General features: G+C 44.7%; 1 protein-coding gene across 1 annotated transcript in view; it reads left to right on the forward strand.

The window, feature by feature from the left end:
* The window catches only part of ankrd55 (ankyrin repeat domain 55), a 108320-nt gene that overhangs the window by 25306 nt on the left and 55666 nt on the right, over positions 1-27348 (forward strand). The window contains exons 3-4 of the mRNA XM_078549623.1: positions 1072-1202; positions 10750-10859. Coding sequence (XP_078405749.1) covers positions 1072-1202; positions 10750-10859 — 241 coding nt within the window. The remainder of the gene's footprint in view (positions 1-1071; positions 1203-10749; positions 10860-27348) is intronic.

Genomic DNA, 27348 nt, shown 5'->3' on the forward strand with positions numbered 1-27348 from the left:
CTTTAATGACTTTGTTAATGGCCTTAATAGGCGTTTGACAGTTTGACGGGCGCGCAGCTGATGTGGCTGCGCGCCCGCCGACCTGACAATCTAAATGACGTGTGATGACGTCGGGACGCACGCTTGACATCATCGTGCGTCATTTTACGCATCAGCGAGCGGGGGCGGGGCCCCCACTCGCCGATGGGAAAATTCTTCCTTGGGTGTTTTTGTTGAGCTGCTGGAGGTTTACTGGAACTTGTAGAACTGTAACTTGTCAAGAAGAGAATTAAGGAAATGTTTTTACATCACTTTAAGCATTCCGTGTTTATTAAAAGTGAAGTCCATGGGCGGAATTTTACAGACACTCCTGCCAGTGAGAATTTGCAGTCCCACCGAAGTCAACGGACTTTTGAAGGCCTGCTGCATTTTCCAGCCCCACTCCTGCAGTGATGGGGCCAGAAAATTCCGTTCCATGTCTTGCCCATAAAGTTTATTTATGTTCTACTTCACACACTAATACTTGCATTTACAAATCTCCATCCACCAGGTTAATTGCTATAAAACAGTGTGAGTAATTGGATAGTTAAAGAATAATCTGTTTAGCAAAGAGCTGGTGGTCTAATATTTTTAAAAGTAGTTCAATATCTATCTAAATAGAATTTACATAAAAATATGAAAGAAGTTTATTTTAAGCTAACTATTTTAACTCAAGCTAACTGCAGAAAATTTGGATTTCTTAACAGAAGTATCAAGACCAAACAATTATTCAAATAGATGTTACTGATATAATTTACTGTCATACTCTATTTTGCACAAACCAGGATCTGTTTTATATATATATAAATATATTTGTGGATTTATATATATATTCAATGTGTCAATTTAGTTATAGTAATATTATAAGGGGTAACACAGCAGTAAAATGAAATCCTCCAGTAACTAACAGGTTTGCAATACAACTGTAGTAGGAAATCTAAGAAATTTGGAGGTGACACCATATCAAATTATAATATCAATGGAATTTTGAGATAAAATTAAAAATTGCATGTGAAAGAAACCATCAAGTTAATTATTTAAAAAATATTTCAGGATCAACTCCGTTGATGCATGCAATATCTGGTCGCCAGCTCGATACAGTCAAGCTTCTCCTTAAGATGGGGGCTTCCATTAATACTGAAGATGCCTCTGGAAGAACTGCACTATCTCTGGCTACCTACTTGGTATAAATTTCCTGTCATTTTATTTACCTTAATCCCAGTTTGCAATGAGTACTGATCTCACAGATTCTTACATATTGATTAAAATGAGTCGGCATTTCAAAATTTGTCATTCACATTTGTGTGCGTGTGTGTTCAATTTTTAAAAAGTGGGCCAAATTTTTCTGGATTGCTGTGCCCCATTTATTTTGACTTGTTTATGCACATTTATATTTAAAAAAACAATTTCCCATTAGGTTGCTGGAAGTGCAAGCTGCTAATGGCGTAGAGGGCCAGAGGGCATCTGGGACCTTAGTGAACAATGGGACAAACAGTGTATCTCCTTAATGAGTTTAAAGGATTGAGAAATAAACAGAGGAAGGAGAAAGAGAGAACTAAACTAGGTAAATTTAATGTCAAATCAGGTACAGAAAGAAGAATAAGGAGAGGGACATAAAGATTGAATTGAAAGAGAATAACAAAGTACAGAAAGGAAAATTTAAAAAAACTTTACATTCTTAAAACCTCCTAAAACATTTCAAACCTGTAGGAATGAGGCTCCAGAATTATGATTAGCCAGGATTATACTGGTCCTCAGAAGGTGGGGTTTGAGGCACGGGGACTGGTTCGATCGCGGAGAGCCGGGTCAGGTCGACTCCCCAATGTGATCCCGCCATTGAGGTATTTTACCAATGGCAGGACCAGATGCAGAGAGGCTGCCTGCCCCGAGGAGGCGGACAGCTGATTTATATATTTAAAGGACCAATTAGGGGCCATTTTGCGGTGCCTATGGCATTTTTCTGATGGTGGGGCAACACCCTGCCGCTTGGAAAGGCTGCTAACTAAATGGAGGAAGCCTCCCCGATGCAATCTGGTGGGAGAAAGGCTCCATGGGTCAAAGGAGGGGCCATGGGCAGGGAATGCAGAACCCGCAGCCCCAATGACCTCCCTGAAGGGTTTTGCCCTCTGACTCTCGGCCCTGTAAATTTTTAATTTTTTGTTGCAACTTACTTGTTAGATGCATCAGCTCTCCTAAATGTTTCAGCGTGACTACCACGCCCAGTTGCGCTGCTTAGGCTTCAGAGTTGCCAGCCCTATGATTGTGCCGGCAGCATCAGGACTCTGCCTGCCATCTTTAATTGGACAGTGGACCATAGTGGCCAATCAGAAAGCTGCATGAGGTAAAATTGCCAAGCAGGCTGCTGATAAGTACGGGTTCAGGAAGCACTTTTTACCCTGATGTTGAGGTCCCGAGGGCCCCTCATTAAACTCAGCTCGCTGTTTACTTTCTAGATGAGAGATTGATTGGATCTGGTGAGTTTAATGGGAAAATAATGTGTCAATGCAGCAGCTTCATGAAAATCACATGAAGGTTAAGGTGATGTGTGTTTTCGTGAAGCTAACGTGGAGCTGTGCAAGACATTCAGCAGCTTGGGCAATTGGCAATTCTTGGGGTATCTTTTCCTCGCTACAAGTTGCTGGCCAATTTGCACATTAATAATGATATTCAGATCCAGTTATTTTTTCAGCAAAATCTGGCCCAGTGTGTTTGATGTATTCCCCGCCCACAAAACTCATTTACTGTTGCCATGCTTGTTTGACACTCTTTGTCAACTACTTCCATGATAAATTCCGATACCTATTTTTATAACGGAAGTAGCTATGTAAACTTGTCAAAATTGTCAGTTTTTCATCTTCCATGTCCTCAGCCTGTACTGCAGAGTAACTCTTATGCTGCAACTTTTTATCTCTGCTTCCCTAATTATAGTATGCTTTGCTATTCCATTATAAAACATAATATGAAATCAAAGTAGTATTAAATAAAGGACAGAATTTATGACTTTAAAATAGGAATTGAATTATGTCTTCATATTTGGTAAAATTATTCCGAGAAGTCTAAGGCTGCAACACTCGAATTCTTGTGCGGAATTTAATGCTCCCCCAGGGGCAGGCTTGGAGGCGGTGGGGGGGGGGGGGGAGAGCGGGGAGCGTATAATTGGGTGGGAAGGTGCAGGGTGGAGGCTCCCATCGCCTTTGTGACTCCCCTCACTAAGAATTCCAGAGTGGGAAGGGTCGAGGACAATCTTTCAGACCGGAAGCCAATTGAGCTCCTCAAATTGCCACTTAAAGGGCCTCAGTTCACTGTCACTGGTATTCAACTAGCGGCAGGTAGGGGCCACGCCATGTGGGCAAGCTGCCACGTAAACTCTGGTGGCTATGCCTGCAGCCTGGTGGGGTAGGTCCCTCCTACATGGCAGCCTGTGCCCAACAGAGAGATCCGCTGGTGGCAAAGGCCACTCACCAATGAAGACCCCTGTCTGCCCTAAAACTACCCTGTACTACTCTGCCTCACTGAGGCATCCTTAACTAGCCCTGGCAAGCCCACCTCACCTACCTTCAATCCAGTGACAATCCTGCAGTCTGGGCCTACTGCAGTACCAGCAGTGACCACCACTACCAGTGACACTGCCTATGCAGGAGATCTGCTGGCTTCTAATTGGCCACCAGCTCTCAGAGGCAGGAAATTCCCCTGAACACGATGAGAACACTGACCTCAACCAGGAAGGTAAGTGCCTGATTGGCATTGTCAGGTTGGGGGGCTCAGAATGACCACGGCAGGGTTGCCACTGGCACTCCAGCCGGTAGACAGGCCCACCACTAGGAGCATTAAATTCTTCCCCTTGTGTTCAGCTATGGGAGATCAACTAGCCATGAAAATACACAATCTGAATAGTATCCAATGAATTTTAGAGTTCAATTCAATTAATTAATCAATTAATATCAAATAGCTGAAATACAATGCTCCAATTTCCTTGCATTCTAACTGGGGCTGAACACCTACAACTTGCTTCACGGCTGAACTCTGTCAAAGCAAAATTTTCATCTTGTTGGTAAGCTAGAAATCTGACTCTACCTCAGCTTCTGAGATCAGACTTGTGGTATAAGATAGGTTGGCAATGACAACAGTATGATACGTGTTGGGCACCGCTGGGAGAGAACAAAATGTGGTGCTTGAAGGCAGCCCATGAATTAGGTTGGCAGGACTAGGCTAAAACTGAAGGTAATTTTTACCTGGGTCCCTGTTTGCTGGCACTAATTTCAAGTGGCAGCTTTTTATCATAACATGAGCCTGGATATAGCCTTTGAGACTCACATTGTATCATTCCAGTGAACTGAATGCCAATATCTTGTCAATAGCATAGCTTAGGAAATGGAAGCAGTGGGAAATCTAGCAGATAACATTTATTCCGCTGGTCCTGTTTGCAGAGCATTTCCAACTTTAACCCACCCTTGACCTCGTAAGAAACTTCCACCTGCCTGCAATTGAGGCTGAGAACTGTCATCACCAGATCCTAAGGAAGAATATGCTTGCCTTGGATGGGGTGCAACTAAGGTTCACTACATTGATTCTTGGGATGAGAGGCTGTCTATCTAATTCAGAGATTTAAATAGAATAGGCCCAAATATTCTCTGGAGTCTAGAAAAATGAAAGATGCTCTCAATGAAACATATAAAACTCTTAGACTAACATAGTGGTTTTGTTACTGGACAAATAATCCAAAGGCCTGAAAAAATGAACTGGAGACGTAAGTTCAAATACCACCACCGCTGCTATGGAATTTAAATTGAGTTAATTAAGTAAATCTGGAATACGAAGCTAGTATTAATAATGCTGACCATGAAGCTAATGGATTGTCATAAAAAAAAAACAAATTGCTTTTGTATTCACTTGAGTTTAGAAGAATGAGAGGGGATCTGATTGAAACGTATAAAATTTTAACGGGGCTCGGCAGACAGGGAGGATGTTTCACCTGGTTGGGGAGTCTAGAACCAGGAGCCACAGTCTCAGGATACGGGGCAAGCCATTTAGGACTGAGATGAGAAAAAATTTCTTGACTCAAAGGGTGGGAAACCTGTGGAATTCCCAACCACAGAAGGCTGTGGAAGGCAAGGTCACTGAGTATATTCAAGAAAGAAATTGATAAATTTTTGGATATTAGGGGCATCAATGGGTATGGAGAGAAAGCGGGAATATGGTATTGAGATAAAGGATCAGCCATGATCATATTGAATGGTGGAGCAGGCTCGAAGGGCTGAATGGCCTACTCCTGCTCCTAGTTTCTATGTTTCACTAATGTCCTTGAGGAAAGGAAATCTTCTATCCTTATCTGGTCTGACCTATATGTGATACAGACCTACATCAATGTGGTTGACTCTTAACTGCCCTCTGAAATGGCCTAGCAAGCCACTCAGATGTATCAACTACTACAAAGTATATGGATAAAATGCACAGACCATCTGGCATTGGCCCAGCCAGCAGAAAAGACAAAGACACTTCCAGACCAGTCAATCCTACAAAATCCTCCTCGCTAACAACTGGAGAGTTGTGCCAAAATTGAAAGAGTTGTTCCACAGACTAGTAAAGCAAGAGGCTGACATAGGGTGGAATCGTTCCAGATTTGCAATAAGTGCAATGGTGGGCCTGAAAAACGACGTTTTACCCGCCGGCCGCAATGGCGGGTTTTCGCGCCATATTGCCTGCTTCCCACCTCATTAATTATGCAGCCACAGAAAACACGCCATCTTGCTGGCAGGCAGCCTCTGAATTGCCTGCCACACTGATACCACACCGTTGCCTCACTCCAGGTGCCACACCTAAACTGCAGCCCCGCACACAGTTCCCAATGCTTGCAGCCCTGGACTGCCCCAGTCAAGACATGAAAGCCAAGAAGAGTTCAGTGACCTGTCACTAGAATTCCTTTTGAAGGCCCACCGTGATGAGTTCCACTTCCGCTCTGGCTGCAGGAGGTTCAGCAATCTCACCACTCTGGCTTGAGAGGCGATGGCAGTGGCGGTCAGTGCCTACGCTGCACAGAAGAGGTCGGCCATCCAGTGCAGAAAGAAGATGAATGATCTCATCCATGCTGCCAGGGTAAGGAAACCATCTCACCACTCTGAACTCTCACACATTCACTGGCATCTCACTCAATGCCAGCTCAAGGGACATCACCACTCACTGGGCGAAATCGTCCTAGATTTGCACTAAGTGCGGTAGCAGGCAGATAAAATGACGTTTTACCTGCCAGCTGCAATGCTGGCTTTTCACACCACATCATCCCAAACCTGCCGCATTAATTACGTAATCCCATGATGCACGCCGTTTCCATGGCAGGCAGGCTCTCATTCACTCACCACGCCATCACTTCACCACTTCATCACACCGGGTGCCACATTTATAGTGCATCCAAACACACACCTCTCAGTGCTTCCAACTCAGGACTGCTGTACGGAAGACAGGAAGGCTCCGAAACGGAAAAATACTGCAGCTCCCCCACCGCTTCAGTGATGCATCCCTTGAGCGCCTTTTGAACACTGTGGAGGCCCGCCATGATGTCCTCTAGCCCCGCTCTGTTTGCAGGATGGGCAACTGCATCACCAATCCAGCATCGGAGGAGGTGGCAGCGGTGGTCAGCGCCAATGCTCTGCAAAAGAGCACAGCTACCCAGTGGGATGAATGATGTCATCCGTTCTGCCAGGGTAACTCACTCTTCTCATCACTCTCAACTCACACACTCACAAACCCATCACACATCCACAGGGATCTCACACCTCAAGGGGCAACACCACTAAGTCTCACACACATCCTCACATCTCCATCAGGCTCATATCCTCTCGAGCTTCCATCCTCATCCTGTCCATGGTTCCACTCACCACACAAACATTCCATGCAGTCCCATGTGTCCTGATCACACTCTCTCCATCTGTTTTCATGCAGGAGAAGCCTGTTTATCTCAGCAGGAAGAGGTCCCAGACTTGGTTTGGAGTGGCCTACATTAGGCCCCTCACTCACTTTGAGGAGTGTGCCATCGTGCTGACTGGTGAAGACATATACCGTGCCTGCGGTGACAGTGAGGTAGGCAGCGAATACCCTTGAGGATCCTGCACCACATCATCCCTCTCTTAATGCAAATCCGAGTGTTCTCGCTCCTGCTTTTGACTCTGCTGCCGTGCACTACTTATCTCTACTTTGGTTCAGAGGGAGCTCTGCCAAGCGACCGACGCCCTCAGCCAGCCAGTCCCTCAGCTCCATCCAGGTCCTCACCTCCAGCCAAGGGGACACCTCCTCCATTGAACAGCCTGGAAGACCCGTCACAGCACTTAACCACACCCTGCACCAGTGCAGAGACACATAACTTGGTGGGACCAAGATCTAGGCAGGCTTGGGTTCACAATCTGATGGTCACCGCACGGACACACGTCTGCAGCAGGAAGCAGGTTTATCTGAACTCCCTGGCATTTGGAGGACTGCTGGGAATCAGACATCCGTGAGGTCCGTGTCAGGTGATGAGCCTCTGCATTTAGCCCTCCACACATCCTGGAGAGCCAGCAGAAGGCATGCGAATATCACGCAGAGCTACTAGGAGCCCTCAACAGAGTGGCACGCGAGTCGTAGGAGTGCGTCTGCCTGCTCTCTGATGAAGTGGTTCCCTCATGTGCATGAATGAGGTCTCCATGGGGCGAATGGCGGATGCTATGGAGACCCTGATCCAGCAGAACACGGAGATGTGTGCAGACCTGCACTCCATCACAGGAGCCTTGGCTGAGTTCCTGCAGTGGCAACGCGAGAGGGAAACGGGGCACCTCAACATCCTTCTAGGTGCTCCTTCCCCTCAGTGAGTCAGGCCTGGGCCCCCGGGCACCCGAAGGGAGGAGGAGTGGCAGCTAGACATCCATGGATCGTCCACTCAGGAATCTCATAGGCTGTCCTCACCCTCCAAGTCCCCTTTGTCTGTGAGCCCCTCAATCTCATCCTCTGTCACCACAGAGGGAGCTGCTGGCCAACGAGTGATTCTGGAGGGAAAAGTGTGTATGTGGCAGGGCCTTTTGGAACTTCGTGCAAGTACTCTCCCACGCAAGTGGATCCTTCATCTATCATACTTACCTCAATGTCCTGAGCATTTTGAATACTGCTTGCTGGGGTTAACTTTCAGTTGTCTATCTGAGCTGATCTGCATCTCCAAACATACCCCATCCTGACACCTTCATTCCCCATCTGCCAACCTCACCCCATCCTGACACCTTCATTCTCCCTCTGCCAACCTCACCCCATCCTGATACCTTCATTCTCCCTCTGCCAACCTCACCCCATCCTGACACCTCTTCCTCTCCCAGTTGATCCTAGACCTTCCTCTCCCACCCCGCAGTACATCGTCCTCTCCCAAACACAACTGGACATTCCTTTCCACCACCCCCCCTCACCACCCTGACCATCATCCGTTGTGAGCAGACCCTTAACGGTGACTATCCAACTTCTGTGAGCTGCTTTGCAGCAGAGCTATGTCCATGAGAATCCACCCAGCATGCCATGGACGCTCCTCCAGTTTGCCGTTGGTGTTGGGCTCCAGCATCTTCTGACCCTCAGATGTCCGCGATGTGAGCAAGGCCCTGGCAGTAAGTCCCGACTTCTGCACATCACACTTGTCAAGATGTGTTCTGCACCTGTGCGCAATCACGCTGACATGGACGGACGATCCAGCAGGCGGGAGGATGATTCCGACGGGCTGGCTTTATAATAATATACAGACGTATTACAATGAGGTTCCCGACGTTCAATGGCAGGTAATGCGGCCGCCATCGACAGGCTGAGCAGGTGGTTGCAAACTGGTTTCACGAAGTCATGAAACTGATTTTTGGCCTTCTCACTATATTGTCCGCTCACACCACTGAGCACGCCCACACCAGTGGGCACGGACGATTCCGCCCGCTCTCTCATGCACACCCTCATATCTCCACGTGGCTTCATTTCCTCTGGAGACTGCCTCCGTAGCCCTCATCATCTTGAGCGCACTTGTACTGATCAACATGTGCCCCCACATGCACTCTGGGATACCCCACTTCCCCAGTACAGCCCTTAGCCTGCAGCCTCTTCCCTTGCCTGAGGCCACTTCTCCCCCTTCCCCAAGCAAGCCCTAGCCCTGCAGCTGCTGAAAAGCCACCCCTGTCTTACGCCTGGTCTGATAGGTAGAGACCTGCCTGTCGGTTTTTCGGAGTAGAGGAAGATTTATAGTGGAGTTCCCCAGGGATCGATGATAGGACCCCTGCTCTTCCTAATATACATTAATGACCCACACTTTGGTGTACCGGGCACAATTTCAAAGTGTGCGGTTAATACGAAACTTGGAAGTATTGTGAACCATGAGGACGAGAGTGTCGAACTTCAAAAGGACATAGATAGGTTGGTGGAAGGGCAGACAATTGGCAGATGAAATTTAATGCAGAGAATGGTGAAGTGATTCATTTTGATAGAAAAACAGATGGACAATATAAAATAAATGGTACAATTCTGAAGCGGGTGCAGGAGCAGAGGGACTTGGGTGTATTTGTGCATAAATCACTGAAGGTGGCAGGACAGGTTGAGAGCAGTTATAAAGCATACGGCATCCTGGGCCTTATCAATAGGGGCACAGAGTACAAAAGCAAGGAAGTTATACTAAATTTGTATAAAATTCTGTTTCAGCCTCAAATGAAGTGTGTCTAGTTCTAGGCACCATTTTAGGAAGAACGTGGATATATTAGAGAGGCTACAGAAAATATTCACGAGAATCATTTTAGGAATGAGGAAATTCAGTTACTTACATAGATTGGAGAGATTGGGACTGTTCTTCCTGGAGAAGAGAATGTTGAGAAGAGACTGGATAGAGGTATTCAAAATCATGAGGGGTCGAGACAGAGTAGATAGGGAAAAACAGTTTCCACTGGTGGAAGGATTGAGAACAAGAGGGCACAGATTTAAGGTATCCGGCAAAAGAAGCAATAGTGACATGAGAAAAAGCCTTTTCACACAGTGAATAGTTAAGATCTGCAATGCATTGCCTGAGAATATAACATAGGAAGTTAATGTGGAGGTAGGGTCAAGTGAGGCATTCAAAAGGGAATTGGATCATTATCTGAAAAGGAAGTAATTGCAAGGCTACGGGGAAAATGCAGGTCAATGGGACTAAGTGAATTGCTCTTTTAAAGGGCCAGCACAGACACAATGGGCCAAATTCTGTGTTGTAACCATTCTATGATTCTATGGCTTGACAGGGTAGACGGTGAGAGGCTGATTCACCTGGCTGGAGAGTCTAGAACTAGGGTAAAGAATGGGCCATTTAGGCCTGAGATGAGGAGAAATTTCTTAACTGAGGGTTTGAAGTTTCGGCACTCTCTATCCCAGAACACTATGGATGCTTAGTCGATGAGTATATTCAAGGCAGAGATGAACAGATTTTGGACACTAAGGTGATGGGAGGGGAAAGTGGAGTTGTTATACAAGTTTATCCATTATCTTATTGAATTGCAGAGCAGGATCAAGGGGTTGTATGGCCTACTCCTTTTTAGTTCCTGTCAGTCATGGCCCATGAGAATGCCAAATCAGGTATAATCCTCTCCTCAAGAAAACTCAGGAAATTTTACTTTCCTTTAGCATTATCGAATGGCAGGCCACTACTCTTTTTTTAAAAAAAAATACTAGTTTTCAAAGATTTACATTAATGAGGGAAAGCAAATTGATAAATATTTTCATTTTCAGGGTTGGCTAGATGGCTGTGTAACACTCATACGAAATGGTGCCAAGCAAAATATCCCAGATAAAAATGGAAGACTACCCCTTCATGCAGCTACTGCTGAAGACAATGTCAGGTAAAGATATCATTTTCTGTTTAAAAATATGAAATGAGATAGACACATCATATGGCATTTTTTTGTTATTTTAACAGCACCCATTTCAGGAAAGGAAAAATAACGGCAATGTTTCTTTTAGTTATAAGTCAGATGAATATTTGTTTTAATGTCAATGTGTAAGGTAAGTCTAGGGCATGGAGACTGGAATTTCACTAATAACTAGCAGATTAACAATTATTATTTGAAATGGAATTGGTTATGATATTAATTTATTAAAAACATGAATATTGCTGAAAAGAGTGCAAGTTCTGAACTACCAAGCGACTGTTTATCAGAAACACTTAAAATATTTTGTTTTCAAAATAATAATACTGATACATAGAGAGTTCCTCTTCCTGGCTGATGCCCTGATGCCACTAGTCCTGTCTGGTGCAGACTAAGGCTCTTTCCTTTAAAGACCCCATGGAATATTTAATGTGAGGCTGGGACCTAGTGCATTCGGATTCCATCCTAATTTCCAGCTCTTTTAGTGCACTCCAGCAGTGCCCTGGAAGGGTGACAGACTTTTAGGCTGCATAAATGTAATGTGTTCAAGATATATGTCAGCGGTTTGCACAGTCACTAGCTGCAGTAATGTATTTCATTTGCATAGCCAAAGCTATTTCTGGAAGCTCTACAGATGCAATTTAAGTAGCCCTCAAAGTTTACCACTGAAGATTTGTTTTGGATTTCACAAAATGGGTGTTGTAATCTTTTTTATCCACTGAAAGGGAAAAAATAAATATTTACTGTGTATCAACTAATCACACACGAGCAGATGTATTCTGCTAGCAACCTCACCTTCTGATGCAAATGATCACAAATGAACAAATTAATTGAGGACTCGAAACGTCAACTCTTTTCTTCTCCGCCGATGCTGCCAGACCTGCTGAGTTTTTCCAGGTAATTTTGTTTTTGTTTTGGATTTCCAGCATCTGGAGTAGTTTTTGGTTTTTAAATTAATTATTTGCTACGACTTAATTATTTTTTGTTGGAAGAAATCACCTGATTATTTGTTTTAATTAAGTGGATTTTGAAGTGGCTGCTTTTATATTGAAATTTTGCATGAATGCTGTTTTCAGTGGACGTCAACACAAAATTGATTAAAACGTTCCTCCAATCTGAGTACATTCCTTTCACAATAGAATTTTTAGGGAAATGGACAGTGACAGTTCTATGAACCTGTGATAACGTCTGTTTAAATGCATAATACAAATAATATCTCGCCAAACATCAACCACTTGCATTTATAAAGTGGCAATTTTTGAGTGGGAAGCGATTGTGGGCGAAGGTCTGGCTTCATGGAGGTCAATTTCCAGGGAGCCATTAAGCTATCACCATTCTGATCCATCATTCAGCTGATTCACAGGAAATCCTACATATCAGCTCCTGGGCCAGTCTTGAATGCTGATGAGAAAGTACTGGGCTAACAAACACAACAATGCCCTAAATATCAAATTTTTTTGATTCAGAAATCTCCCAGCCGCACTCAGAACCAACAGTGATTATGATTTGTTGCATTCACTGTGGAGTTGCTCACTGATGATCCTGTAGCTGATGTAGACACAAAATCAGAGGTCACCAACAGATCAAAATGACAATACAATGAGAAGTATTTCATAAGATATAATATTTGTTGATAATTTTTACACCTTTCCTAGTGAAGCCATTATTTTTCCACCCGGTCTTCCCTACAGGTTCCTCTAAGGCACAGGTGAAAACTGTATGGGGAAGGGGAAATGCACTTCGCTTGAAGGAAAAATAGAAAACGCTGGAAAAACTCAGCAGGTCTCGCAGCATCCATGGAGAGAGAAACAGAGTTAATGTTTCGAGTATATATGACTCTTCAGAGCTTTGAAGAAGAGTCATTTGGACTCAAAACGTTAACCCTGTTTCTCTCTCCACGGATGCTGTGAGACCTGCTGAGTTTTTCCAGCATTTTCTGTTTTTATTTCAGATTTCCAGCATCTGTAGTGTTTTGGTTTTATCCCTTGAAAGAACTCTGAGCTTGACCTAAAAATAAAATCGTGTGAGTTGCGAGTTCCATAGAAACATATAAACAAGGAGCAGGAGTAGGCCATTCGGCCCTTTGAGCCTGCTCTGCCATTCATTATGATCATGGCTGATCATCCAACTCAGTAGCCTGCTCCCACTTTCTCCCCATAACCTTTGATCCCTTTTGCCATAGAGCTATATCTAACTCCTTCTTGAAAGCATACAATGTTTTGGTCTCAACTACTTTCTGTGGTAACGAATTCCACAGGCTCACCACTCTCTGGGTGAAGAAATTTCTCCTCATCTCAGTCCTAAATGGTCTACCCCATATCCTCAGACTGTGACCCCTGGTTCTGGACTCCCCCACCATCGGGAATATCCTTCCTGCATCTACCCTGTCTAGTCCGGTTAGAATTTTATAGGTTTTTATTAGATGCCCCCTCATTCTTCTGAAGTCCAGCGAATATAATCCTAATTGACTCAATCCCTCCTCATATGTCAGTCCCACCATCCCAGGAATCAGTCGGGTAAACCTTCCCTGCACTCCTTCTATAGCAAGTACATCCTTCCTCAGATAAGGAGATCAAAACTGCACATAATATTCCAGGTGTGGTCTCACCAAGGCCCTGTACAATTGCAGCAAGACATCCCTGTTCTTGTACTCGAATCCTCTGGCTATGAAGCCGAACATACCATCTGCCTTCTTTATCGCCTGCTGCACCTGCATGCTTACCTTCAGCGACTGGTGTACAAGGACACCCAGGTCTCGTTGCACATTCCCCTCTCTCAATTTATAGCCATTCAGATAATAATCTGCCTTCCTGTTTTTGCTACCAAAATGGATAACCTCACATTTATCCACATTATACTGCATCTGCCATGCATTTGCCCACTCACTCAGCTTGTCCGAATCACACTGAAGCATCTCTGCATCCTCCTCACAGCTCACCCTCCCACCCAGCTTTGTGTCATCTTCAAATTTGGAGATATTACATTTAATTCCCTCATCTAAATCATTAATATATATTGTGAATAACTGGGGTCCCAGTACCGATCCCTGCGGTACCCCGGTAGTCACACTGCCTGCCATTTGGAAAAAGGCCTGTTTATTCCTACTCTTTGTTTTCTGTCTGCCAACCAGTTTTCTATCCATCTCAATACACTACCCCCAATCCCATGCGCTTTAATTTTACATGCTAATCTCTGATGTGGGACTTTGTTAAAAGCCTTCTGAAAGTCCAAATAAACCACATCCACTGGCTCCCCCTCATCAACTCTACTAGTTACATCGGAAAATTCCAGTAGATTTGTCAAGCATGATTTACCTTTCATAAATCCATGCTGACTCTGTCCGATTCTGCCACTGTTTTCCATGTGCTCAGCTATTAAATCTTTTAGAATGGACTCTAGAATTTTCCCCATTACCGACGTCAGGCTGACTGGTCTATAATTCCCTGTTTTCTCTCTGCCTCCCTTTTTAAATAGTGGGGTTACATTAGCTACCCTCCAATCTGTAGGAACTGTTCCAGAGTCTCGGAAGCTGACCACCAATGCATCCACTATTTCTAGGGCCACTTCCATAAGTACTCTGGGATGTAGATTATCAGGCCCCAGGGATTTATCGGCCTTCAATCCCATCAATTTCCCCAACACCATTTCCCTACTAATACTGATTTCTTTCAGTTCCTCCCTCTCACTAAACCCTGTGTTCCCCAACATTTCTGGTATGTTATTAGTGTCCTCCTTTGTGAAGACAGAACCAAAGTATGTATTTAGTTGGTCAGCTATTTCTTTGTTCCCCATTATAAATTCCCCTGTTTCTGACTGTAAGGGACCTACATTTGTCTTCACCAATCTTTTTCTCTTCACATACCGATAGAAACTTTTACAGTCAGTTTTTATGTTCCCTGCAAGCTTACTCTCGTACTCTATTTTCCCCTTCTTAATCAATCCTTGGTCCTCCTTTGCTGAATTCTAAACTGCTCCCAATTCTCAGGTCTGTTGTTTTTTCTGGCCAATTTTTATGCCTCTTCCTTGCATCTAATACTATCTCTAATTTCCCTTGTAAACCATGGTTTGGCCACCTTTCCTGTTTTACTTTTGCGCCAGACAGGAATAAACAATTGTTGCAGTTCACGCATGCGCTCTTTGAATGTTTGCCTTTGCCTATCCACTGTCATCCCTTTAAGTAACATTTCTCAATCCATCATAGCCAACTCGCACCTCATACCATCGTAGTTTCCTTTATTAAGATTCAGGACCCAAGTCTCAGAATCAACTACGTCACTCTCCATCTTGATGAAGAATTCTATCATATTATGGTCGCTCATCCCCAAGGGGCCTTGCACAACTAGGTTGCCAATTATTCCTTTCTCATTACACAATACCCAGTTGAGGATGGCCTGTTCTCTCGTTGGTTCCTCAATGTATTAGTCCAGAAAAACATCCCGTATACACTCCAGGAGTTCCTCCTCTATGATATTGTTACTAATTTGATTTGTCTAATCTATATGGATATTAAACATGCAAGTGCATGTTGAGCAGTGTTTGTGTCAATCAGATGTGAAAGCTTGTTTCCTGCACAAAACGAAGGCTACTATCACAGCCCAAGGCCTCTTCCCTACGCAGAGTATAACATTTTGAGCATAACAGTGATTGCTCGGCTACAAAGTCACTATCCAGATTTGTGATCATTGCACCTCCACATGGCTTGTGTTTGCTGCAAGAATCTCGTACCCAAGCGTCAATCGGTTCCGCGATGTTCTCTGTGTGCTCTCAGCACCATTGAGGCAGGTTTTTCCCCCCGCTTCTACACTATTCCTGACAGGTCAAGGTGTGGTGAACAGGACAGGTGATGAAGCCTGCCAAAGGATCAAGTTGTCTTAAATTCCATGTGGCCGCTGTTTATCAGCAGCGCCTCGATGATATGAGCCTCTTCACAGAGCGTATGTACGCTGCCCTCAGCCAAACAGATGTCAAGACTTTTCCAGATGTAATATGAAGATCTCAGGAGTGTTCTCACTGCATCTCATCATCATCCTCCTGGAATCTTGGGGCAATGAGGGCCTCAAGACTACACCTGCCTCGTCTGGCCAGTGCAATGGCCTCATCACCAGTACCTTCGCCTTCCAGGACCTCATCACCCTAATCTCCTTTGACTTCCTCCTCATCAGGGGAGAAGTGCAGCTCTTGCATCTCCTCATCATACAGGTCCTCCCTGCTTTATATCGCCAGGTTGTGTAGTGTGCAGCAAGCCATGATGATGTGTGACACCCTCTGGGGAGTATACTGCAGTGCTCCACCAGATCTGTCCAGACACTGGAACCTCATTTTCAGGATGCCAATGGTGTGCTGAACCAAACTCCAGGTTGCTGCCACATCCAGCGGTGAATGGTGGTGGACAATTAAACAACACACTGGAGGAGGATGCTCCACAAATATCCCCATCCTCAATGGTGGTTGAGCCCAGCACATCAGTGCAAAAGATAAGGCTGAAGCATTTGCTATGATCTTCAGCCAGAAGTTCTAAGTGGGTGATCCATCTTGGCCTCCTCTGGAGGTTCCCAACATCACAGATGCCAGTCTTCAGCCAATTCAATTCACTCCACATGATATCAAGAAACCACTGAAGGCATTGGACAGCGTAAAGGAAATGGGCCCTGACAGTATTCCGGCAATAGTACTGAAGTCTTGTGCTCCAGAGCTTGCCGCACCCCTAGCCAAGCTGTTCCAGTACAGCTACAACACTGGCATCTACCCACCTATGTGGAAAATTGCCTAGGTATGTTCTATACACAAAAAGCAGGACAAGTCCAACCCAGTCAACTGCTGCCCCATCAGTCTAATCTTGGTCATCAGTAAAGTAATGGAAGGGGTCATCAACAGTGCTATCAAGTAGCGCTTGCTCAGCAATAACCTGCTCACTGATGCCCAGTTTGGGTTCCGCCAGGGCCACTCAGCTCCTGACCTCATTACAGCCTTGGTTCAAACACGGACAAAAGAGCTGAATTCCTAAGGTGAGGTGAGGGTGACTGCCCTTGACATCAAGGCAGCATATGACCAAGTGTGGCATTAAGGAGCCCTAGCAAAACTGGAGTCAATGGGAATCAGGAGGAAAGCTCTCCGCTAGTTGGGGTCATACTTAGCACAAAGGAAGATGGTGTGTTGAAGGTCAGTTATCTCAGCTCCAGGACATCACTGCAGGAGCTCCTCAGGGTAGTGTCCTTGGCCCAACCATCTTCAGCTACTTCATCAATGACCTTCTTTCCATCATAAGGTCAGAAATGGGGATGTTCGCTGATGATCACCCAATGTTCAGCACCATTCGCGACTCCTCAGATACTGAAGCAGTCCATGTCCAAATGCAGCAAGACCTGGACAATATCTAGGCTTGGGCTGACAAGTGGCAAGTAATATTTGCGCCACACAGATGCCAGGCAATGACCATCTCCAACAAGAGAGAATCTAACCACCGCCCCTTGATGTTCAATGGCATTACCATCACTGAATCCCCCAATATCAACATCCTGGGGGTTACCATTGACCGGAAACTGAACTGGACTAGCCATATAAATACTGTGGCAGCAAGAGCAAGTCAGAGGCTAGGAATCCTGTGATGAGTAACTCACCTCCTGACTCCCCAAAGTCTGTCCACCATCTACAAGGCACAAGTCAGGAGTGTGATGGAATACTCCCCACTTGCCTGAATGAGTGCAGCTTCCATAACACTCAAGAAACTTGACACTGTCCAGGACAAAGCAGCCCGCTTGATTGGCACCACATCCACAAACATTCACTCCCTCCACCACTGACTCACAGTAGCAGCAGTGTGTATCATCTACAAGATGCAGCACAGAAATTCATCAAGGCTTCTTAGACAGCACCTTCCAAACCCACAACCACAATCAGCTAGAAGGACAAGGGCAGCAGATAGATGGGGACACCGCCACCTGGAAGTTCCCCTCCAAGGCACTCACCATCCTTACTTGGAAATATACCGCTATTCCTTCACTGTCACTGAATCAAAATCCTGGAACTCCCTTCCTAACAGCATTGAGGGTCTCCCTACACCACATGGACTGCAGCGGTTCAAGAAGGCAGCTAGCCACCACCTTCTCAAGGGCAACTAGGGATGGGCAATAAATGCTGGCCCAGCCAGCGAAGTCCACAACCCATGAATGAATAAAAAGAAATGAACAACAGCTTAGTGGGGTTCATCTTTTGCATGGGGAGGAGGCCATGCCACCCCTTGGTCTTCAGGGATCTGCTCCTTCCTTTGGCTCTGTCGCATTCTTCTTCTGGGACTGGCGTTCTTTTGCGGAGATGATCCACGTGTCGTCTAATTATTCACCCGTTTACTGATACATTATAGGAGAGGGGTCCAGTTACTGCACTCACCTCGCCTAACAGCCAATCGGGCCCATCTTCAAAGTTCTTCGCAAGGACAGCATCTCCCACCATGAAAGTTCTTTCGCAACCATGACCATCATGCCTGGTCTTCTGCTCCACTTGGCTTTTCTCCGCCCTCCCGTCTAAATTCGGCTGGAGACGTCTCTTCATTAGTAGTTCTGCAGGGGCAATGCCGGTCATTGTGTGTGGCGTGGTCCGGTATGTGAACAAGAACCGGGACAATCTTGTGTCAACGGAATCCCCTTCCATCCTTTTCATCCCAGATTTAAAGGTTTGTACTGCCTGCTCAGCCTTGCTGTTCGATGCTGGGTGGTAGGGTGAGGTTTTCGATGTGGATAATACCGTTAAGGGTCGTGAACCTGTGGAACTCCCCACTGGTAAAAGCGGTCCTGTTGTTGGACACAAGGACCTCCGGCAAAACTCTGGTGCATCCGATGTGAGCGACCGGACTTCATAGACGTCCATCCATTCAGAGTGAGAGTCAATCAGTAAAAGAACATAAGAACATAAGAAATAGGAACAGGAGTAGACCATTCAGCCCCTCAAGCCTGCTCCGCCATTCAATAAGATCATGGCTGATCTTGTGTTTCGATTTCCACAGTCCCATCTAACCCCGATAACCTTTGATTCCCTTGCCTAACAAGAATTTATCTACCTCTGCCTTAAAAATGTTCAATGGCTCTGCCTCCACCACCTTCTGAGGCAAATAATTCCAAAATCGCACAACCCTCTGAGAGAAAAAATTTCTCCTCATCTGTATCCTAAAAGAGCATCCCCTAATTTTAAAACAGTGTCCCCGAGTTCTGGACTCACCCACAAGAGGAAATATCCTTTCGACGTTCACCTTGTCAAGGCCGTTCAGGATCTTGTGTACTTAAATCAAATCACCCCTCACTCTTTTAAACTCCAGTAGAAACAAGACCAGTCTGTTCAACCTTCCTCACAAGATAACCCACTCATTCCAGGTACCAAAAGTAACATCGTGCCCAAGAAGAGTCCCACGTAGTCAACGTGGAGGCGCCTCCATGGCCATTCCCATGGCTGCAATAGAGCTATGGGGGAGAACTTTTGCACTGGCTGGCATTGAGGGCAGCTTTTGACTAGGGTTTCTAAATCCAAATCCATGCCTGACGCCACAAATAGCCGCGTGCAAGCATCTTCATTCTGCTAATGCCCAGGTGAGCGCTATATAGCTCGGCTAATGATGGCCTTCACTCCCTCAGGGGCACGATAACCCTTGCTCCCCAGAGTAATATGCTGTCCTGGCAGGAGAGTTCATATTTGCGATCAGAATAGGTCTTCATCTCCTCAGATTTAGATCCACCTGACCGACGATTCAAGACCTGCTCCCACATGTTAGACAATAGTGGGTCCCGGCTTGTCCACTCACGGATTTGCCTGGTCGGAACAGGGGAGGAATCCAGAAAATTTAGCACTAAGACCAGTTTCTGGGGAATCGGAGCCTCCCCGTTATTAGCTGGCAGGGGGAGGAGGCTTAGTGCGTTGGCATGTGCAATTTGACTACCTGAATGGTGAACATAATGTATTCGTAGGCGGAAAATATTAGTGCCCATCTCTGGATGCGAACTGATGCGATAGAGGGTATCGCTTTATCTTCTCCAAATAATCCCAGTAGCGGCTTATGGTCAGTTATAATATGGAAATGGTGACCGTGGAGATATTGATGAAACTTACGAACGCTGAACACAATAGATAAGCCCTCGTTTTCAATTTGGGAATATCATTGCTCTGCGACACTGAGTATGTGAGATGTTTAACCATCAGAGCCATCCACCATCTGATGTGAAAGGACAGCCCCTCTTCCATAAGGGGAAGCGTCACATGTTAAAATTAATTCTTTCTTGGGGTCAAAGTGGACCAACAAGGCCGATGATCTTAACAATCACTTCGCTTTCATTGAGTCATAGTCATAGAGGTCTACAGCACAGAAAAAGGTCCTTCGGCCCATCGAGGCAGCGCCGGTCAAACAAGTACCTAACTGTTCTAATCCCATTTTCCAGCACTAGGCCCATAGCCTTGTATGTCATGGCATTGCAAGTGCACATCCAAATACTTCTTAAATGTTATGAGGGTTTCTGCCTCTACCACCCTTTCAGGCAGTGAGTTCCGGATTCCCACCACCCTCTGGGTGAAAAAATTCTTCCTCACATCCCCTCTAAACCTCCTGCCCCTTACCTTAAATCTATGCCCCCTGGTTATTGATCCCTCCACCAAGGGGAAAAGTTCCTTCCTGTCTACCCTATCTATGCCCTCATAATTTTATACACCTCAATCATGTCCCCCCTCAATCTCCTCTGCTCCAGGGAAAATAACCCCAGTCTATCAAATCTTTCCTCTTAACTAAAACTCTCCAGCCCAAGCAACATCCTGGTGAATCTCCTCTGCACTCTCTCTAGTGCAATCGCATCCTTCCTATAATGCAGATTCCAGAACTGCACGCAATACTCTAGCTGTGGCCTAAGCAGCGTTTTATACAGTTCCAGCATAACCTCCCTGCTCTTATATTCTATGCCTCAGCTAATAAAGGCAAAAATCCCATATGCCTTCTTAACCACCTTATCTACCTGTCCTGCTACTTTAAGGGACCGGTGGACATGTACACCAAGGTCCCTCTGATCCTCGGTACTTCCCAGGGTCCTACCATTCATCATGCATTCCCGTGCCTTGTTTGTCCTGCCCAAGTGCATCACCTCACACTTATCCGGATTAAATTCCATTTGCCACTGATCAGCTCGTCTGACCAGCCCATCTATATCCTCCTGTAATCTAAGGCTATCCCACTCACTAATTACTACCCCACCAATTTTCATGTCATCCACGAGCTTACTGATCAACCCTCCTACACTCAAGTCTAAATTATTTATATATACCACAAACAGCAAGGGACCCAACACCGATCCACTGGACACAGGCATCCAGTCACAAAAACACTCCTCGACCATCACCCTCTGCTTCCTGCCACTCAGCCGATTCTGGATCCAATTTGCCAAATTGCCTTGGATCCCATGGGCTCTTACCTTTGTTATCAGTCTCCCATGTGGGACCTTATCAAAAGCCTTGCTGAAGTCCAAGTAGACTACGTCAAATGCATTGCCCTCATCTACACACCTGGGTTCACCTGTTCGAAAAATTCAATCAAATTGGTCAGACATAACTTGCCCTTAACAAAACCATGCTGACTGTCCTTGATTAATCCCTGCCTCTCCAAGTCAGGAAGGCATCCTGGTGTGGGGCTTGCCAACTCCATTTCTGATTCTTCTTAAGCAGGCCATACAATGGAGCCAGCACAGTTGAGAGATTTGGGAGGAATCGGCCGTAGTGGTTTACCATGCCTATGAAGGTCCTGAGCTCTGTGGTATTTCTCAGGGCACGTGCCTTGTGAATGGCCTGGACTTCTTCTTCCACAAGATGCAGGCCCTATGCACCCTTGTGGCCCAAGTAAACTATCTCCTTAGCTTGGGGCAGTCACTTCTTTCGTTTTACATGTACCCAGCTTGTGCGAAGCATTTGAGCACCTCTTCTAGATTTTCTAAGTGTTCATCGTCGGTCAATCCCCTGACCAATACATCATCCAAGTAAATGATAACATGGGGCAATCCTTGAAGCAAGTTTTCCATCGTTCTTTGAAAAATAGCACACCAAAGGGTAGACATGTGTATTGATACAATCCTCGGTGTGTATTAATGAAGACGAACTCCCTAGAGTCCTTTTCTTACTTGCTGGTAGGCATGGCTCATGCCTAATTTCGATTTCGTGGTGCTCCCTGCCAACTTCGAATACAATTCCTCAATCTTGGGTATCAGGTGTCTATCAAGTTTGGCCACTTTATTGACAGTTAGCTTACAATCACTACATAAACGCACGCTTTGGTCCGGCTTCAGTGTACCTGTGTACAATGGGTGCTGCCCACTCAGAAAATTGCATTGGTTGTAGGATGCCCAATTTTTCCAGTCTGGTCAGTTCGGTTTCAACCTTGTCCTGTAGAGCATAAGGGATTAGTCTGGCTCTTATAAATCTGGGGGTTGCGTTTGGGTCTACATGGATTCTGGCCTGTAGCACTCGAATTCTTCCTAACTCGCCGTTGAAAACAGAAGCATAATTTTGCAATAATTCCTGTAAGCCTTTCATTGTAATTTGAAAAATTTTGGCCCATTTCAACTTAATCTTTTCGAGCCAGGTGCGGCCCATTAAGCTGGGGCCCTCTCCAGCTACCACTATCAAGGGCAACCTTTAAGATTAATCTCCATACGTCACCTAGACTTGACATAACCCTTTCAGTCTTATTTCTTCACCCGTGTTTGTTCTCAGTTTAGTGTCCGAAACTTCCAATCTTAAAGGATGAGTTCCTTTATTCAAGTATCTGAATGTATATTTTCCAATGACGGACAACGACGTTCCAGTATCAACTTCTATCTTAATGGGTTGTCCATTGACTATAATGACTACTTGGATAAGCTCGGTTCTACCCACTTTCAGCTTATATAATGAATGGATGTCTGATTCTATTTCTTCTGGTTCTTCCATGAGACGTATTTCACGACTTCTCCCTTTGTCTTTAAAATGCTGTCACAGCCTTTCTCTGTAGTGCCGCATTATGTGACCATAGCAGTGGTAGAAAAAGCATTCGACTTGTTTGAATTGTCGATCGCACACTGGATGCCTCTCTCTCATTCATTTTGTTAGTTTTCACTGTAGTACTGCTGTTTTTTTACTGATCTATACATAGGGGGCATTTCCCGCCTTTCTGTGGAGTCCAACATTTCCGTGCCTTTTGTTGCTGGTCTGTCCCACCCTACCAGATGGACGGCACCATTTTGCGTATCTCTTATAGCTTCCGCATTTCTAACAGCACTCAATGACTCTGGCTAATTCCAATGCCTTATTGAAGTCTAGATTAGCTTCGGCTAGAAAACGCATTTGAATATTATCATCTCCAATCCTGCATATCAGTCGGTCTCTCAAAATATCACTAATGGATGTTCCGAATTCGCAGTGTTCAGCAACATAGTCAGCTATTCTCTTCCTGGAAGCCTATTCCTTGAATTGAACTTGAAGCGCTGCATAGTGTCTGAGGGCTTTGGTCTCAGGTGGTTTTGTACAATTTTTATTAACTCGACGAAAGTCTTCAAGTCGGGAGAGTTAGGTGACATGAGGCTGCGGATCAGCCCGTACGTTTTGCTCCTGCATGTGGACAAAATAATCTTTTTTTCCTCCCCCGCGATGTCGTTAGCAGTAAAAAAGAGCGCTAGGCATTTGACATACTGAGACTAGTCATCTGAAATGGGGTCGAATGAAGTGACACGCCTGAACTGCAGCATCATGAATGACTGCGCTTCCAATGGGCTTCCCAGTTAATGATGAATCAGGTGTTTGGCTTACCGCGGTTCTCTTGATTGCCGTCGATTGATTTGTGTTTTGCCTTCCGCAGAGTTGCCCTCTCTCTGGGGTCTCTTATAATTTTCTGTCCATAGCCATTTTTCTTGCATGTACCTCTTTAAATGTATTGCCGCTTTAAGAGCGGTCACCATTTTTTTTTCAACTCAGTCTCTGCAGTTGTCGGCTTTACTCTGCTGTGTTTCGCGCTCTTTTCGAGCTTTGGCAGGATCCCCGCGATCGCGATTCTGCAGGGTATTTTCTTTTCTCTTTTTTAAAAATTTAAAACTGCAGTGCTGCTTTCTGCTCTGATTGCCGTCTATTTTACAACTTAAGTACAGATTCTCTTTCTAATGTTTTCCTCATCCGTCTTGTGGGTTCTCACTTGGGGTCTTACAATTTTGCTATTTTCATCCTCGTCGCCAGTTTTACATCCTGAGTTTATGAGTTCACTAGTCAAGTAAACTTGAATTACACGCCTTCATGTACACTTGTTAGTTGATGCTTGTTATCAATAATGGAGAGACCGTGAGACCGACATAAGAACAAACTGATTATTTATTGCAACAGAAGGCAGAGCACTAAATCCTTGCATGCTCCCACAACTACCTCCAGCTTTTGACTTACAGTTAACCAGTAGCCTTCGCTGTACATTGATTGGTCAGTACTGTCACATGGTTAGTCCATTTTCATTCTCTTAAAGGTACATGGTATTCTGCTTTATCACAGTATCCTAGTTAATATTATTTATTAAATGACTATATTGTATCTTTATTTTCTTTTAAAAAATTGCTGTTGAACACTTCTGACCTACTTGGATCCATATTTTCATCTGTTCAAAAACACATGTAAAATGCCAATTTTTCTTACCAATTTATAACTCTCAGTTCACACCTTACAAGTACACAGCTTTTTTTTTTATTCATTCACGGGATGTGGGCTTTGCTGGCTGGACCATCATTTATTGCCCATCCCCAGTTGCCCTTGAGAAAGCGGTGGTGAGCTGCCTTCTTGAACCGCTGCGGTCCATTGAATCGTTTGATTCTTGAGCACTTGATTTTGTTAGTGGTAACAAAAAAAAGCAGCAAATCACAACATACCTGCAATAATGACAATAGTGCTCCTGTAATACAGTTCAAGCAAATAATTAGGCACTTAACCAATGGAGAAGTTGGAAAAAAAGCAAAAAATTCTGGAAATACACAGCAGGTCAGTTGGCATCTGTAGAAAGAAAAGACAAGCTATTGTTTCAGGTGTAATTCGTCACAGATGTTGGAAAGTTCTTAAATCCAATTATGCACAGTGGCAATTTTGGGGGAACATGGCTAAAAAGAAGTTGAGAAATACCTATTTTACTGACCAGGTGCTGGGAATTATAGGAAATTTTGTTATGGAAAAGCATAGGCAAAGTTCTGATGGGACAAGACAACCTCCAAATATGCAAAGGACACAACAAGCATGATGGTATGTTATGAAAAAGTGAACGTAATGTCAGAAGAAGCAGAAAAAGTTGCTTGATTTAAAGAAGAGCACAATGGTAAGGCATGATAAAAAGTGGTAGTCATACATGCAAAAGAAATATCACTGCACTGACAGAGAAATGTTAAGTGTAGTTATAATGAAAATTGCAGGTTTACACAGATTACCCCCATGCAATGAAGACAGAACAGGATGTTCTGCCTGAAATAACTTCCATGGGCCTTATCATGCCATTGCAATTCTTGCTATTATGTTTAAAAACTCACCTTGCAATTGATAGGAAGTCAAAGCATAGAACAGGCAATGAAACTTCAAAGATGAAACTGCTCACTTTTACGAGTAAGGACAGCGTAGAATTTATGGGGTGAGAAATTGGGCTTGTACTGCCTGTATTTTGGGCTGTGAGTGTTCATAGAAATCACAGTTGGGGTGAATCACAACACACACCATCTTGGTACAGGCTTTATCCCCCAAGCAGTGAACATCAGCCAGAAGTATGCAGAGGAGGACGATCATGACATCAAGCAATGTGCAACACTGATTTAATGCTGGTGGTGTCACTTTGGAGCTCACCGCTCCAGCCAGCACAATCTCTTAAGCTTGTGAAGTTGAACACACATTTAGCAGCAAGGAAGAAAACCGACCAACACTATTTAAAGCGATTACCAGCTACTTTCAGGTTAGTTGCTGGTTGATTTCCTCTAGCTGTTGCTATGATTCTACAAATGTTTGGTATTTAACAGTTTCAAGTTTCAGTAGGCTACAGGAGTGGTTTGCTGGCGCTGAAGGACTTTATCCTGACTTCAGGGGCTGCATTTTATGGGGGAAGAGGGAGTACTGTTTGCCAACTCCCCTCCTTCCCACCCCTCCCCAGAGGCCCCGAACAGACCAACATTTAAAAAACCTGCCCTTGCAGTGATAACTCACTGGGGGCAACTAAACAGGCTGAGGGTTGAAATTCTGCCCGTCAGAAGTCCCAGCCTCGAGAGCTGCTGGCCAATCTGATTCATAATATCCAATAAAAGAGGTAAAAAGCCTTATTCCTAAATCAGGCCTGAGTAACTCCCCTGATTGCACCAGCCTTAGTTGTTGAGTTTATACTGTAGTATAACAAAACCATGAATTTCAAGAGCCAACATAAATAGACATAAAGGATTGAATTTATTGTAGTTGTGATCAATTATATACGAACATATGAACTAGGGGCAGGAGTAGGCCACTCATCCCCTCGATCCTGCTCTGCCATTCAATAAGATCAGAGCTGATTGTAACCTCCACTCCACATACCTGCCTACCCCCGATAACCTTTTATCCCTTTGTTTATCAAGAATCTATCTAGTAATGCCTTAAAAATATTCAAAGACTCTACTTCTGCTGCCTTTTGAGGAGGAGAGTTCCAAAGGCTCACGACCCTCAGAGAAAAAATTTCTCCTCATCTCTGTCTTAAATAAGCGACCTCTTATTTGTAAACTGTGACCCCGAGTTCCAAGTTCTCCCACAAGAGGAAACATCCCCTCCACATCCACACTGTCAAGACCCCTCAGGGTCTTAAATGCTTCAAACAAGTCACCTCTTACTCTTCTAAATTCCATTGGATACAAGCCTAGCCTGTCCAACCTTTCCTCATAAGACAATTCACCCATTCCTGGTAAAGTCTAGCAAACCTTCTCTGAACTGCTTCTAATGCATTTACATCCTTCCTTAAATAAAGAGACCAATATTGTATACAGTACTCCAGATGAGGCCTCACCAGCACCTTGTATAACTGAAGCATAATCTTCCTACTTTTGTAATCAATCCCTCTCACAATAAACAATGACGTTCTATGAGCTTTCCTAATTACTTGCTGTACCTGCAAATTAGCCTTTTGTGATTCATGCACTAGGACATCCAAATCCCGATGAATCTCAGAACTCTGCAATCTCTCACCATTTAGATAATATGCTTCTTTTTTATTCTTCCTGCCAAAATGGACAATTTCACATTTGCCCACATTATACTCCATTTGCTAGACCTTTGCCCACTCACTTCACCCATGTCACTTTATAGCCTCCTCACATCTTCTTCACAACTTACTTTCCTATCTTTGTGTCATCAGCAAATTTAGCAACCATACCATCAGTCCCTCAATCCAAATCATTTATATAAATTGAAAAAGATTGAGGCCTCAGCACTGATCCCTGTGGCATGC

Source organism: Cetorhinus maximus, chromosome 1 (genome assembly GCF_964194155.1).
Source record: "Cetorhinus maximus chromosome 1, sCetMax3.hap1.1, whole genome shotgun sequence".
In the NCBI taxonomy this organism is placed as follows: domain Eukaryota; kingdom Metazoa; phylum Chordata; class Chondrichthyes; order Lamniformes; family Cetorhinidae; genus Cetorhinus; species Cetorhinus maximus.